The sequence below is a fragment of the Mchenga conophoros genome, linkage group LG14 (genome assembly GCF_057382185.1).
Source record: "Mchenga conophoros isolate Kocher_MC1m ecotype Shallow Benthic linkage group LG14, M_conophoros_male_GT1.1, whole genome shotgun sequence".
Lineage (NCBI taxonomy): Eukaryota > Metazoa > Chordata > Actinopteri > Cichliformes > Cichlidae > Mchenga > Mchenga conophoros.
In genome coordinates, this window is record NC_140539.1 from 10,673,469 (window position 1) to 10,690,982 (window position 17,514).

Consider the following 17,514-nt stretch of genomic DNA (forward strand, 5'->3'; position numbering starts at 1 on the left):
CTCCTGAAAACTCTTGAGGCTCTATGAGCACGAGAAAGAGAAAGGGCAAGAACCAGACTGTCAGAGCCACAGCCGAAGATATAACAGAGCATTCACGAAGACATCAGGAAGACTGCACCCAAGATGAGCTGCTCCATGAATGCCTCAGGCAGCTGAAGACGAACAGGTGAAGAGGAACAGGAGGAGGAACTATCGTGGACAACCAAATCCCTGCTATCAATAGACAGAGCAAGTGGAACACATCAAGAAATACTATCAGCAGCCAGAAAAGGCCAGCCTAAAGCATAGCACACAGGCTCTGTTGATCATGAACTACACAAGACCAGGTCCTAAGCACCAGATCCATAGAGGCTGGAGTCTACCACAACCAAGCGGACACAGGTTACAGACTATGCAAAGGTCTAGGATGTAGGATCCAAGCTGCATTTTAAATAGAGTGACACAACTAAGTGTCCAGGAAGGTGTACAAGAACATCTGTACCAAATACTGACTATAAGTCCCCAAGTCCCGATAGGTGGTTGAGAACAACAGGGCTAAGGTCTCGTGGGACTCTGAGTTCCAGACAGATGAGCAGCTCCTAGCCAACATGCAAGACATAGAGGAGGTGGAAAAGAAACAGAAGACTGCAGTTGTGTTGGGTGTAGCAATCCCAGCAGACTGAAACATCAGGAAGACAAAAACAGAGATATATCAGGGGCTGAAGGAGCAACTGGAGTAGACATGGAAGGTAAAGTTCTAACTGCTCCCAGTGGTAATATGAGCACGAAGAGCTGGAACTCCAAAACTGGAAGAGTAGCGCCATCAGATTCCAGGCATAACATCGGAGGTCTCTGTCGAGAAGTGTAGTCATAGGAAGAGTTAAGATACTGCCCAGAACTGTCCCGGGACCACACGTGACAAAAACACACACACACACATAGATACAGTGGTGTTTTTGTATGTTTGTCACACTTAAATGTTTCAGATCATCAAGGCAATTTAAATATTAGCCAAAGATCACACAAGGAAACACAAAATGCAGTTTCTAAATGAAGGTGATTAATATTAAGGGGAAAAATTCCAAACCTACATGAGATATAAAAAATAGGAAATCAGGGACACTTTTTTAACCCTTTAAAACCGGTCAGAGTGGACACGCTCCATTTTGTGCAACTATTTTTAAATCCCTGTAGAACTGCAACCACATAAGCTAGCGCAATAATTTTTTTTTGCATATGAAACCGGAGGAGTTGTACTTACATCTTATGCCATCAGCTTGTCCTAGGTCACAGTTTCCTTCCACATATAGCTTTTCAAAAACTGCATAAAAAGCACTTGCAGCAACAAAAACATAATATCCCAGAAACACGCTTTGCCGATCCGATCAGCTGTTTGTAACACTTCCTACGTTGGAATAGACGTCAGCGCGAAATGTAGTTTTTTTTACCATCAGGGCCTCATAAGCCTATACTTATGTTTTTAAAAGTTATGTCTGACTTTATGACTTTCTGTGTCGTTTCTGGGATGCTTAGAACTCATATTGCACTGCTGGAAATAGTTTATTTTGATGCATATGCTGCTTTTTTGCAAATTTGCAGTATAATATTTATTTTCGTTTTTCCTGCAGTATATAAAAAATGGTGTATTTCAAAAATAAAACTATGAAGACACTCAAAATAAATTTCCTGTGGTGGGAAACTATTTTGTGCAACTTTTTTGCATTTACAGTTTTGAGGGATAAGCCCCTTAAATTTTTCTAATTAGAAATATATGTTAAAAAACCAAAAACGATTTTTATTTTTTTTGTAGTTTATTGCACTTTTTTGCAATTTATGTAATTACTATGCACTTAATGCAGACATATTATTATAATTTGGGCTATAATGGTTGTATTGATGTATAGCAACTTGAAATACTCCCAAAAATGGCACTACAGCATGTAAAAATATAATATAAGCTCTGGTGGACTTGGTTCTATGGTAGGTCTTAAAGGGTTAACACCACTGTATACAGAGAGGAGAGCTGCATATTTAAATATATATCAAACGAAATAAACATTATGCAGTCAATTTGGCTAAAAGTGGAAGTTTTAATCATGCAAATTAAAAAAAAAATTAATAATATTAAATAGAAATTGAAATTAAAAAAAAAAAAACCTGCATTCACTATTTTTCAGAACTGTGAATCTGTTAGACTAACATCATGTTGTAGTTGTGTCACAGCCCGATTTGACCAACTCTGACTAAAATTAAAGGAAAATTTCTGGAAAAGAAGATCCTTTGAGGCGAAAGCACAAATACAGAACCATCGTCCCTGGAAGTAACAAGGAAGCACAATGAGTTGTTAACAGTTATGTCTGACTTTATGACTTTCTGTGTCGTTTCTGGGATGCTTAGAACTCATATTGCACTGCTGGAAATAGTTTATTTTGATGCATATGCATATGCATATGCTCAGGGAGGAGACTGCGGAGTCTCCAGGCCAGGACCAGCAGACTGAAGGACAGCTTCATCCATCAGGCTGTCAGGAAGCTAAACTCCCTCCCGATTCTGCCCCCCTCTCCCCTCTTCTCCACCACGGTCTCACTGAACTCTGTCACACACACACACACACTCACTCTCTGACGCACTCACTGGCCTGCTCCAGTCACTTTGTGGAGCATTGGACTGCCATTACCTCATAAGACTTTGCTGTTACACTATCTCTTACCGTACACTACTAAATCTCCATTTGCACTATTTGCCTATTTTGCACCACTATGCCTTCTTACTTGAATATTGTATATTGTATATTGCATAGCTTTTTTTTGTTATACGTAAAATTGTATTGTATTTATTTAAATTTTTACTTTTTAATTATTTTATTTGCATTTTTCTAATCACTAGGGTTTGAGAGTAACGCAATTTCTATTCTGTGTATGTCCTGTACATGTGGCAGAATTGACAAATAAAGTTGACTTGACTTGACTTGACTTGACTTAACATGCAGATTTCTGACCCAGAGGAGCGCAATCACAGGCACTGCACTATCAGTGGTTTAATAAGCAATTGTCAATTATAAAGGCTTCGCCTGAGACTGAAACCTCTTCCTTAAGGCCGCTGCATAGAGAAGGACAAAAAAATAAATTAAAAAGTAAACTGTTGTGACACAGAGAAACTGCTTCAAGAAATGTGGTGAAACTTATCTTTTTCCTCTCCTCAGATTTATTTCTTGTGCTTTGCTAAGGATGAGAACAGTTTGATTTCACTTGTTGGCATCATCCTTGTAAAAACAGGCTAAGGCTAAGTCACCATGGAAGCAAGCGCTGAAATATGGGGTGCTTTTCAGCGACCTAAATCTTATAGGTTTGCAACATCACTGCTGGGATACAGGCTTGGATTTAATATGCTAGGACTTGTGTTCGTGTTTTCCAGAGGCAAATGTCACTTCAAGCAGTTGCAGATTTAAATAAAAAGACCTCCTTTAGAGCAAGAAGACAGCTTAGGGACAGATCTTTGAACAGCACACAGCGGCACAAGATCATTAAGATAGCAGCAAACTTAGGATGGAATTTTCTTGCTTCTGAGATAACCAAAGAAACTATGTTACAAAACCTCAGTATTCACATAGTTTGAATTAACAGATTTTAAGTCTACTGAACATCAGATGATTCTGATTTACTTCACACTACAACCGATGGTGTAAACATATTTATCTGAGCCATTGATATTCTTCAGATATAGACTTAAATGTGGTTAAGAGTGTAGATTATTCTTTTTATATAGTGCTGGAAAACAGACTGCTAAAATTTCTGCCTTGTGATATAGAAGCCATGCAAGTAAAAATCAATGTAGATTCTCTGCTGTTCTGTACAACACAGGTTGTTAGAGATATGTGTCAATATCTAGCCTACATTCACTTTTGATCCAGAATGAATGAGATTCTGTGAGCAAAGCACTGTGTCAGGCTCAGGTTAGAGTATATGCGCTTGTCACATCAAGTATCAGTTGGTCGGTAGGCTTAGGGTTATCTAATCCTAACCCTAGCCTAGCTACATATAACTTACTATTCAAATCTTGTAATAATAAATCAGTCAGCTATAACTCGACTGAGTGTCCACTGTGATTTCCAGTGCAGATTGTTGCTTTATGACTGTGGTATTGATAAAAATATAGAGCAGAGAGCTGATGCAATCCTTTATATTATTCTCATGACATCGATGAATCTGCAGCCTCGCGGAGCTTAAATAAACACTCGTGATGCAGTGTTTCACTGTGACTCACAACGGTGCTACAAATCTGAAAGTTTTGCGCATGAGGAGAAAGAGTTTAGTTTGCTTATTTACTCAGCATGACACACTTCTGCCCCTGGTAAAAATAAATTTCCTTTCTCATTTCAGTAGCGAGGCCCTGCTGCTGTGTGCTGTGTCACAGCGGCTGTTTGGCCACATACTGTTTCTCTACTCCTGCATCGCTCCTCTCGTGTCACGACTGCAGCCACAGGCTCAGCTAAAGGAGCGCAGGCCTTATTACGCCCCCGGGTCAACAATAACCCCTCAGCCTTCACAACCCCCCCCTTACGGAATCAGCAACACTGTGTAACACGACAAATTACTAGCCAACGGCCTCCCACGCCTGCTCAAACTTTGTACGTTTTAGCCTTAGTGGTCCTGCAACTACCTCCCACCAAACCCCCTCTCGATCCTATTTGTCAGGTGGAAACTGGGTGTGAAAAATGGTTGTGTTTTTCAGCAGAGCCACGGGGCTCTGAGCCAGAGCTTATCGCTGTCTACCTTACGATAAATAAGACTGATCATCAGTCCCAACAAGATGCATTGCAAACATCAAATTAATTATGACACTCACTGAGTGATTACCACAGATTATTCAAACATCGTTTGGCAGATATAAAGGTGAAATAGTGGACTGGGGATACAGTTTTCCCAGAAAGTGGAATCTAATTCGGCAGGTGAGCGCAGAGCCTGCCACGTTACCTCACCTTTAAAGAATAGAGAGTGACTAGGGTGGGGGCAAATGGCTGATTACAGCAACGAGGCAGTCAACTGGATGTGGAAAGTGAAACAAATAGCTGTGACCCCCGCTGAGTTCAACAGTAACTGAGTCAGATGACTAACTTGATCAGCAGATACCTAAATGGATGGCACCTGTGCACCAGAAGGAATCCATTAAAGGGATTTATTCTTGGTGTGTGTGTGTGTGTTTGGGCATACAGCTTTTGAGTGTATGCAAGCTCAGGACACATGTGAGGAAATGCGGAAATGTGTGTGCTTGCATTTTTTTTTTCTCTTATATGGGGCTGGGGAAGCGGTGTCCATGCCTGCAGGCTTTGTTGACCGGCTGTGCTAAAAGTCCAGCATATAACCGCAGTTTGTTCTCTCACAGCCTAGAGGCACTGTAAACCTACACAGGTTGTCATGTTTTTTATCATATGTGTTAAGCATTTTGAATTTGCATGTAATGAACACATGAAATATAAAGAAAATTGCCATTGCCACAGTCACTATGTGGTGAACTAATTGATTTGGAGTACATTTAAAGGATTGGGGAGAGTGGGTGAGAGGGGCTGCTGAGGAAAAGCCCTGTGCACAAAACATATGAATAAACAAATAAATAAACAAAACAATCCAAATCCTCTTTCTGCATTCATAGCCTGTCAAAAACGCATGGCTGTCATCACGTGTTCACCCAGACGTGCCGAGCAGTATCACAATAAGACAGTTGTCAGCTTCCATTGTTTACGAAGTGATTACATGGGATGTCTTAACATATGTGCTGAATAAATAAATAAATAAAAATGTAAAAAGCAAAAAACCCGCGTAAAGAGAGAATCTTTAAATTTGCGGGGCCACAAACAAAGCTGCAAAAGCAAAAAACCCTCAAACGAGCTCTCAGCTGCACTGCTGCTACTTCATCTTCTTGCCCCCCTGCAGACTGCTGGCAGTTAATCTAACATCTAATGGAGGATTCGTCACACGTCGTTTTTTTCAACATGTTATTCCTGTCTGCAATCAGTAATCAGTCTTTGTCGTTAACCCTCCCACCACCACGATTGCCACGGTCACGGTGACGCACTTTGCCTTTTATCAAGAGCATCTTGATCTTAAGTTCATAAAGCGGTGTGACCACCGCCGCAGCGTCCTGTGTCACAAAGATTCTCACAAAGATTGTGACACAAAAGTTAGAAACGCAAGCGGAGAACATGCAATCGCTCAACATTTCCGTCACTTCTCTGTACTGAACAAACGAGAAAAAAAGTTCGTAAAGAAACGACAACAACAAAAATAAATGAATGCATAAAACAAGCTGCAATCTTTCGCTCGGAGGATCCTGCTGCTGCTGCTCAGCATCCAGAGAGAGGCGGGGGTGTGGGGAAGCAGCAGAGGAAAGTTGGAAGCAGAGTCTTACCTTATAATCGCCGTGTCGCCCTGTCGGATAGTGATGTTGTCGGTGGCCCTCTGCATATCCACACTCCGGACGGGGAATCCTGTGGGGATAAGACAAAGCAGTCTGAAAAACGAAGCCTGTAACTGCCTCCAGCACGACTTGCGTCCGACTTGCATTTTTGAAAGCACAGGAGCGCGCGCGCGTTTCTGCAGTTATAAATCCAAGGGTGAAAAAGGGGGTAGGGGGAAACAGTCGTAGTTGTCCACACTTCTGGTAAACGCGGGAATGTTTTTAGGTCCAAAGCAGTTCGGAATGAATGGGTGACACGAGGTTCCGAAAATACTTTTTTGGAGGGGGAGGGGGGGCCAAAATCCTCCTTCTGCACTCCAGTGACGCACAAAGCTCTCCGCGTAAAGACACGGCACAGCGACGATGGAGAGAGGCAAGCTTCTGTTTAGAGTCTGGGAGAATCACCCCCCACCACCACCCCCTACCTCTCTCTCTCTCTCTCTCTCTCTCTCTCTCTCAGATTATCCAGCCGTCTGACTCCGATGCTCCCCTTATTGGTTGTCAGGACAACAGCACCACCTGAGGTCCCTTTCGGTGAGACACAACCGAACGAGGACCGAGGAACACCGTGGAATAAGTTTATTTTTGTTTTTATTTTTAGAGAATAAACAAAAACAAAAATATTCAACAGAAGAAAAGAATCGAGTTGTGTATCTGAATATCCATGAAGGCTATTACGCGTCTTGAATATCAGAACAGGTTTTGGACACAAACAGAGAAAAAAATATAATAAAAACAACCCAAACTTCAAGTTTTAAATAGGTCTAGAAAACTTTCCTTCCTTGAGGTGAAACCATGCAGAAAGACGCTTTCCCTCTGAGGATCACTTCAGTACCATTACTCTTCAAACAAGCTCATTTATCTACAGCAGGTATCCACTCATTTACACCATTAGCTCCCATAGCATTTCCATGCCTAGCAGATTTGCAGTGGACCATGAGATCTCCAGTGGATACTTTTTGTACCTAATTATGATTTAGGTGGAGAGCCTGTTGTTTGCATTATACAATTCCATTTAACATGTTCCATTAAATGTTAGACATGAAATTAAACCAAAGGATATTTTTGGAAGCATTCTCTATATATAATAGAAAAAAAAATTATACTTATTTTTACCATTTTGAGGATGATACGGAGCCGTGAATAGCTTAACCAGACATAATCACCTCTTGTCAAGATTAGCATTGACTGTTGTGATGCCATAGCTTGATAAGTAATTACATCCACTTTCAGCATAAGCAAGGACACAAGTTTGTGAGGTGCACGCCTCGCAATTATGCAGACATGTGAATGCAGCATGAGCTTGTAATTTCACCACTTGCCAATCAAACGCTGGCTTAATAGGCCCTGATCTAATACTCAGTTGACGATGTGCTTAATGAAGTGCAGTGTAACAATTTAGGCAGTGCATTTAGCATTATTTGATTCTGCAAATACATTAATACTAATGCGAATCATTGTCATTCGCTACATAGTGCACTCCCATTTTTTTTATTTTTTTTTTGCCTCTGGGGGTATGCAGTTAATAATTCAGAATCACACTTTAATTCTTTAATTGTAGTGCTCTAAACTAGTCACACTGATACAAGCACAGCACTTGCTGAGGTCATGACCTGAACGTAGAATAATTACATATGTTCTTAACATTGCAATTACTCCAGCTAGCTTAAAAACACAATCAGACACAATCAGTTGCCTGTTTTACAGCAGCCTCTCGAAGCATCTTTACCCTCCTTTTTTAATGCAGACTTTTTGGATGCATTAGAAAAATTGAAGAGCACATGAGAGTAAAACTGATAAGGACCACTGGGGTAATTTATGTCAGTAAATGTATGGAGGTGCTTATGTTAGTGCATTAGTTGAGAAGTGTTAAACTGTTTACAACGAGGGACGCTTGAAAAGCTGCTCCCTACTTGGTGCTTAATAAATAGTGCTTGTTACAGTTTTCCTCATCTTCTAGAGGTTTAAGCTATCTTGGTGATTTCACTTTATGAAAGAGCATATGCATTAAGACCACTTTAAAAGGTTTACTGGGTTCACAAGAGGAGAGAAGAGGGTCTCTGTGAAATACAGATTTATGTAGGGATGACTCCTACATGCCTTTTTGCTTTATTTATAGTTATAAATTCTCAAAAGTGCGCTGGTGATCCAAGAGACTTTATATGTGTAATAAGTTGAATTCTTGCTTTTATGGCAGTGAGATGGCAGAGTGGAGGCCAACAAAACAGCTGCTTTAACCGGGTCTTATCAGAAGTCCACTGACGCCTGGAGGCCTTCCCTGTACTAAAGGCTCACAGACACTCACACAGAGACAAACTGAATGCAGGGAAACACAGCAGTTATTATTGTGTTGGTGCTATGCTGGTGTTGGAGTTTGAATAGCAGACGTGGTCATGGATTCTCCTTTTGTGCACGCAAAATAAACTGTACATAACATATTGTACGTTATCCAGAATATGACATGTAGAACAATGTGATGCATTGTTTGCTGTTTACATTACAAAATAAAATAAGATCCCCTCAGTCTGCAGACAGCTGGGAGCCAAAAGGACACAACAGAAGAGGCAAAAGTCCTTTTTATTTGCTAGTTCATGCTGGCATACATTCTACACAGCTGGGGTCAGAAGTTTACATAAACCATTCATGGATGAATGTCATTATAATTTTGGGCTTTTCATGATTTCTTTCAACTGTTCTTTTTCCAGAGTGGGATGTTTGTACATTATACATACTGCATACAGTTTTCTCTAATCCACACAAGTTCAAAAGTATACATACAGGTTCAAATATTTACATATACCTTCACTAATATTTGGCACTATATTTAAATGTGCCTTAGAAACTTTTGTTAGCCAAGCTTATAGCAGAATCCTGGCTGGATATTTGACTCTTCTTGGCAGAAAATGGTACAGTTAATTCAAATTAATTGGTTTCTGGCACATAGATGGCTATTAAACATAGTCCACAAATTTTCAATAAGGTTAAAGTCGGGGCTTTGGGAAGTTAAATCCAGAAGATTAATGGGCCATTTCTAAACAAGTGCAGAAAAAGTTGAATGTTATTCAAATGTGTCACCACTTTATCAAAATCTGGAAGAAACCCCAAACTGTCAGCTTCAGATGAGAGGAAATTGGTTAGGATGTTTAACAACAACCCAGCATCCTCCAGCATTCAAGACTAAAATGAACTGGGAGCTGCTTGAACACTGGTGTCACTGTCCACAGTGAAGTGAGGTTTACGTCACCAGGGTCCGCGAGGGTACCAAGAAAAGAGCCACTGCTCCAAAATCAGCTCTTTTAAGTTAGTCCACATGGAAGAGTCAAATGCCTTCTGGAGAAAAGTCAGACAAGACAAAGATTGAGTCCTTGGTGGTCGACACAGCTGAGTGTTCCAACAGGACAAATTATCACAAACACAAATCTAAACTGGTTTTGGAATCGATAAAGCAGGCTAACATTAAGCTTTGGAAGACTACAACCCTACTGAAGATTTGTGAATGCTATCAATTCTGCCAAGGAGAATGCTCAAATATCCAGCCAGAATTATTCCAGGAGCTTGTTAGTGGCTACCAAACCATCTGGTCGAGGTCCAACACTGCTAAGGGACTGTTATGGCCCTTAGCAGGGCCTCCCTTGATTGTGTCCCTGTAGGGTGTGTCCTGCCAGGTCTCCTGCCTTAGGTGCCACCCTATTTGTACAGCTGACCCAGAGACCTATATCTCTATATCAATTCTGTATCTATTTTATATCTCTATAGGAGAAATGTCTTAATATTTAGAATACATTGTCCCCCTCCAATAAAAGCATGAAAGAAGCAGGGGAGTTACTAAGAAAAAAACAAACACTATGCACAATAACAATGCCTCACACACAGATGAGTTGTTTTCTTCAACAATAGGTCTTTTTCCCTCCCAAAGATATGAATATGAATTATGAGTTCATACAACCACAGAATGTTTTGTGGTAAATATAATTAAGCCTGCAACACAAAAACGCGCACATACAGTGTTTTGATATCAACAAAAAAGCTGCACATCCTCTCATGTTTTCCTCTGGCTGTGTGTATGCAAGCAGCCTGATAGGAATGGAGGAGAGAGAAAGAAAAAGGAAATCGTTTCCCAAAAATGTCTGAAAAACAATATAGCTGGAAGCCAGTTTTGGATTCTTTTTTTTAACTTTAGATGTGCTGTTGCCTGGGTCTGTTTTCAGTCAGGCTCAATAACATAGTTGAGGCATTCATGAATGTGCAGAAAGCTTTGGACATGAACAGAAATCTTTTTGTTAAAGTTAACACTTTTAGTGAGCAGGTAAGAAACAAAAAAGTAGCCCGATATCAGGGAAACTTGTCACACACTGACTCTCAAATCTGGAAGACAAAAACATCATAGAGCCAAGAACCTGGCTGCGTTATATTCTTGTAGATTTTGAATCGTCTTTGCTTTGATTTTCTTTTTCTTTTTTGTTTTAGCTCTTTTCTTTTTTAGTTAAATTTACTTCCATAATAAATGTATGCACAAAGTACTAAAATTTGCATCAAAATTTACCAGATTGCTCAAATGAACCCATACTGATGCTTTCTTTAAAATAGGAATTTGACACAGGGGATGAAACTGTGTTTTCTGCAAATCAATATATAACAATTTCTATCATCTTAAAACACTGCGCTCCTACAACACGGCACCCAAGAGAAGTATTCAGTACAATGGAAGCGCTAATGCGTGGTACAGTGAGGGGAAATACATAGTAATTGGTATTTTCTGTTATAAGTGGCAGAGCCTGTGCCTGATAAATGATCAAACAATGGCAGCATAAGGGGATCTAACTTCTTTGAGGGGAAAGCAACATACAGTATGATCTATCATTCAACTCTGTATTTCAGCTTAAAAAAGTGGCAGCAAGAAAACATTCTAGGAAGTGATGTTATTGAAATATAACAGTTACTAATGTAACTACAAATCATGGGTCTACTTAATCATAATCACACTGAAACCCAGAAAATGTTTGTAAGCACCCTGGCATTTGTATTTTTTTTTTTTAACACAAGATCTGCATCACAGGGCAGGGACTGTAGAATGATTTTCATAATGCACATTATGAAGTGCTTTAAGCACTCCTCCCCATTTCATTGAGTCATAATGATTCAGTCAGAGCGACCCAGCTTTGATCAAAAGAGCTGAAAACAGAAGGGATAAACATGTAGTACAGTGTAGATGTATAATTCTGATTTAAGAACAGAGAAACAGCTTTTAATACTGAGTTTGTCTGTGTTTGTATGTGTCACTCTTATGACAGCCGATTCAACGTTTCCAAGAAAAAAACTGAACTTAAGTCAGTGAGTAGTTTGCTCCGTTATACTCAGTTCTTTATTTTTTATTGTAAAGGCGAAACTTAGACTAGACATCCTGAGTTTGAATCCACCGTCTAGTCTGGATCTTTCTGTAGGAAGTTTGTATGTTCTCTATGTGTAGGTAGTGAGGTTAGCTTAACTGGTGATTCTAAACTGTCCGTAGGTGTGAATGTGAGTGTGTACCCACCCTTTTGCCCTATGCTAGTTGGGCTAGACTCTAACTCCCATGTGACCCTGAACTGACGACTGAGCAAAAGACAATGAATGGATGGGTACACCAGTTACAAAAAGTCACAGTTAGACTTTCACAGGAGTAAAATGTCATGACAGAAACAAATAATTACACCAAGATAAGATCAATACTGTACACTTTTTAGAAAGGACAAGCTAGGATCGTTTTTTCTTGTTCAAACTGCTAATAATTTAAAGGTAATGATTGCATACGTGAGTTAAAATGAATTTTGCCATCAGCTTCACTTGAGCAACAGGAAACACATCCTGCATATTTATCTTCACTATTAAATGCTTCATTTTGCCACACAAACTCAGTCCTAAGCAGTTAAGATTCAACAAAGTGTTGTATTACAGGTGGAGTTGTGCCTTTTGTTCTTGTTCTTAAAACCATTCTATAACATTATGTAGGGTTCACCACTATTACTACTCTTGCTTCTTCTGACATCCCATTCTCACAGAGCCTTGTGTCAGGTAATAGAAGAGGCTATGTTTCGGTGCCTTGTATGGAACAGGAATATAGTAAGAGAACCTTTCTTCATTATCCACGTGAGTATTTAAAAACCCGCAGTTTGTCCTTTTAAATGAAGCAACTGTGAAACAGTTCAGTGGTTCTGGAGGAATTTTGTCAAGCTAGTGAAAAGAACTTTGATATTAAAATGAGTAGTGCTGTAACAGGCTTGGAGTTGTTTTGTTTTTTTTTCTTATCTTTTTTAAGTATGGGAATGTTAACAATATAGAGAAGGGTTTAGAGTAAAGACACTGTCAAGTTACATTAGGGGAAGTCTGTGCTTTTGAAGCATGACCTATATTAAAAACCACAAGCCAGAACACTTCAGCCTCAGCTCCTTTGACTATTCTTTTTTTAGTCTACATTTCACATCGCCCACCATTCGGAAGGTGTATTGCTGAAACACTACTGTACCCTTCTCTTTTTGTTTAGTGCATCTTGGGAAAAAAGTCACAAAACTTAGGAGGACACAGTTTGTGCAAAAATATGGCATTTCACAAGGACTGTTAAACTGCTGTTACACTGTCAAATATCCCACTGAGTGCAAAAAGCAGTCTCCTCAGCTAATAGTGCCCACAGATGGAAGCCACAGTGGGATGACACAAACTGGAGGAGAAGTTGTTACTGGCACGCTCTAATTGTGCACGAGCGTCCAAAAGAAGTTGCAACTGCTCCTGCAAGTAACTGTGCATGATGTGGGATAATGAGCGATGAGGCTGTGCAAAAGCTGTAACATCCCTGGGTTGCCAATAAACACACGTGGCTGCATTCAAAGCCAAATGTTTGGCTTAATTTTGGCCTTGAAACTAATGCTGTTGTTGGTGGGAACATGCAGGATTTTGCAGGATTTGATTTCAACAAATGCACCAGTGGGGTTAACAGGAAACTTCACAGCAACAAAAGAAAAGTGGAGCAAACCTTTCCACCTCAGTCATTAATGTCCGAGACCGCAGCGTGACTCTCCACCTCAATTTTTCCAGTCAGCTTCTTTGACTGAGTGAGTTTTTGGGTGTTTCATGTTTAAATGCTGTGCATTACTGTGGAACAAACCCCCACTTACGGGTGTATCGTATTCCAAAACATTCTCCATCTTTAGTCCCCCAATCAATACTGGCTTATGAAGCCCAAACACCCCACCGCTTTTAACAAGAGAGCAGGATCTATAATGGGATTCTGATTCTTCACCCACCTTCATTGTGCACTATCTAACCTCTGTGTGAAAACAAATGACAGTCGGCTCCATTGTGAGCCAAAGTCTCCCCTCCAATCTCTCTTTTTTTGTTGTTTCTTAAGCAAAATGCACTCTGTGTCAGTCTAGACTAGGCTGCACTGGGAACACATGCTCCCCAGCAGAAATGTACTCCAGGTGTGTGTAAGGGACACAACGACTAAGATTCCTGATAAAAACAAAACAAGTTTCTTCTCTTCATAAGAAAGAGTGTATGCATAATTCACCCTGGCATTCCGATCAAAACCAGACTCTTGGCAACAAAATGCATGATATGCTGGAAAAGCAATACCCAGAAACATACTCAGCAATATGCTGTATCTCACACACACTCTGACACACAAATGCAGCACAACGCACCCTGGCCTGAAGCCTCTTGCTCTCCATCCCTGTATCTCTGTGTCAGCAGAAATACAAAATAAGGCAAAACTTTGCCAAAAAGCTTGCTGTATTGTGGACATGCTAAAAAAAGGAGGTCTAAGTTGGAAAATTACACTTCAAAGACTTTAGCATATATTTTTTGCATTCATTTAACACAACTGTTAAATATACTAAAAGCACCCACTTTCCCGTACAATATCTAATAAAATAGTGACTGAACCTTTATTCAGCAACATAAGGTTATACTGTGTATGTAACGCCTGCTTTGGCAAGATTACCATCTGAGTTTTGCATTACCAAAAGGTACCTGCCTACAATGGCATAGCGCCTGCTTGCAAAGATTGCCAGAACCTCTTTACATAACACAAAACACACTTCAAAGAACACATCACGCATCAGAACATATCCCAAAAGCCTGGTTAAAAGCCAAAAATGTAACCTTGACAAAGATTCATCTGGCATGTGTGTTGTTATGCGAGTGAGCAGATGTTGAGCAGCAGCAGCTGTAATGCTGTTTTCTATGGGAATTAAAAGTGGATGGCTAGCTAATGAAGGGCGTTTTCTTTGATAAAGTTTGCAGACATTACACTGGCGCATCACCTAGGAGTTTCCTATGATATGAACGTGTGAATTGAAGAGTAACCAGTTTCAGCGTATAATTTTATTTTTACAATGTAATATCAATAAAAATTTGGAGAGTGCAAGCTAAAACTTTACCATGCATACCAAACAGTATGAGAGCGATTATAAAGGATGATGTGATGCCAAATTAACTGTTAGCAATAAAAACTAAAATTTGCATTTATTACACATATAACAAAACATTAAAAAGCATTAAAAGTCTTCCCCTTTAAAGTTCAGTATGTTGCTGTGTTTCTATATTCCATTAAATATAGGAAACCGCCGCCCTCTGTTTTTATTCAACTTTAATGGCATCTATAACTTTTTCATAACGGAGTTTTGGATATTCTCCTTCTGCTTGAATGCTGTTGAATTTCAGGGTTTTTTTTGAGTGAGTGTATTTTCTTTGCATTATATCACAATCAAAAATGTATTTCAGTTATTTATTAGGTTTTCCTTTTCGCTTCAGACTTCTCAGCAATATGTGCTTTGCCAAATGCTGTTATACTCCCAAGGTACACTTCACACACTTCATGGTGCCTCACAAACAGAAAAGTAGCTAAAACCACAGATATTTTTTCTATAACAATGTAATTTTCCTCCTGTGGATTATAATTTTTTTGTCATGCAGGCTTTTTGTGCAAAAAAAAAGTGAACTGAGTGCAAATATGACCTGAACCAAAAGTATAAAGTGCACATATTCCCAACCAGCACTATTGTTCCGAGTTATATTATGCAGCATGGTGCTGCTTGCATTGTTTCTGGCTCATTCGCACTGAGCAATCGCTTCTGACATGATCAAACAATCAAATCTCAGGTTAAAAAATTCAAAGTTAAGGCTGAGTCCTACATAAACATGCAGTGGATGTGAACCAAAGCACATTTGCATTATTAGAATTCTTGAAATATACCCCGTGGTTTGTTTCAGCAACTATCTCAGACTATTTTTGTGTCATCCCTCCTCTCTTCCAATTCCACATCTGTGCATCAAGTTTGACCTCAGCTTTCAGTACATTATCCATCTCATCTACTGGAGGTGATCTCACACACACACACACACACACATAGACGTGCACACATGCGCATACACACAGCATCTCTTCAATCTTCTTGCAAAAGAATTGGTCTGAGTTGGCCCCTGAGGGTCATCCCTTCTCTCACTATTATTTCTATTAGCGAGTTCAGGCACACAGAGAGACCTTGCTGGAGAGGATTGGTTTAGCTGCAGATGTAATGTTCAAGGTGAAAGCCTACCGGGTAACAAGATGAATTCTTAGCAGACCTGCGAGGATGTCCACTTTGATGGATCGAATAGGCTTGTCCTTGCAAACACAAAGCAACTCTATGAGTGTGGAACCATCCTGCAACTACGCTTCTCTCGTGATGTTGTTTCTTTATACATTTCATCCTCTCAGTTATGGGAAGCATTTAAAAAAAAGATGGCTGACTAATTGTGACTTTCTAAGTTTGCACTGTTCCACACACCAATTGTCTTTCAGCACTATCTACACGAATTAAATTCACTGGTGTTAAATTGCCACATTTAGATAAAGTTGTTTTTAATTGAATTTTTTAAACTGTAGGGAAATGCCAGACATCATGACAGAAAGCTAGTTTGACTTATTAAGTTTTCGTGATATTGAAGTTCCATCCGTTAAACCAAAACCTTTTTCGTTTTTAAAAAAATATAATTCATTTCATTGTTCAGTGTTTCCAAAGAATTAATACAGGACAGAGATATCGGTCCATATTCCACAGAGGTAACTCTTTGTTTGACAAGCCTGTAAGTTTGTCTACATTCATTTTAATAAAACATTACTTAACAAACTAAAACAAAGACCTGGTGGTAGCCACACAGATACAGTGGGGCAAAAAAGTATTTAGTCAGCCACCGATTGTGCACGTTCAGCCACTTAAAATGATGACAGAGGTCAGTAATTTGCACCAGAGGTACACTTCAACTGTGAGAGACAGAATGTGAAAAAAAAATCCATGAATTCACATGGTAGGATTTGTAAAGAATTTAATCGTAAATTAGGGTGGAAAATAAGTATTTGGTCACCTCAAACAAGGAAAATCTCTGGCTCTCACAGACCTGTAACGTCTTCTGTAAGAAGCTTTTCTGTCCCCCACTCGTTACCTGTATGAATGGCACCTGTTTGAACTCATCATCTGTATAAAAGACACCTGTCCACAGCCTCAAACAGTCAGACTCCAAACTCCGCCATGGCCAAGACCAAAGAGCTTTCGAAGGACACCAGGAAAAGTATTGTAGACCTGCACCAGACTGGGAAGAGTGAATCTACAATAGGCAAGCAGCTTGGTGTGAAAAAATCAACTGTGGGAGCAATCATCAGAAAATGGAAGACATACAAGACCACTGATAATCTCCCTCGATCTGGGGCTCCACGCAAGATCTCATCCCGTGGGGTCAAAATGATCATGAGAACAGTGAGCAAAGATCCCAGAACCACACGGGGGGACCTGGTGAATGACCTGCAGAGAGCTGGGACCAAAGTAACAAAGGTCACCATCAGTAACACACTACAACGGCAGGGAATCAAATCCCGCAGTGCCAGACGTGTTCCGCTGCTGAAGCCAGTGCATGTCCAGGCCCGTCTGAAGTTTGCCACAGAGCACATGGATGATACAGCAGAGGATTGGGAGAATGTCATGTGGTCAGATGAAACCAAAGTAGAACTTTTTGGTATAAACTCAACTCGTCGTGTTTGGAGGACGAAGAATACTGAGTTGCATCCCAAGA

The 17,514-nt window shown here is 40.0% G+C and overlaps 1 protein-coding gene across 2 annotated transcripts in view; it reads right to left on the reverse strand.

The window, feature by feature from the left end:
• lsamp (limbic system associated membrane protein) overlaps positions 1–17,514 on the reverse strand; it is a 464,480-nt gene that overhangs the window by 210,702 nt on the left and 236,264 nt on the right. Inside the window, exon 2 of one of the 2 annotated variants that reach the window (XM_085245205.1) lies at positions 6,385–6,463. In XM_085245205.1, the coding sequence (XP_085101331.1) occupies positions 6,385–6,463 (79 nt within the window). Of the gene's footprint in view, positions 1–6,384; positions 6,812–17,514 lie in introns of those variants that run through there. The other variant, XM_085245204.1, reaches the window with a different exon arrangement.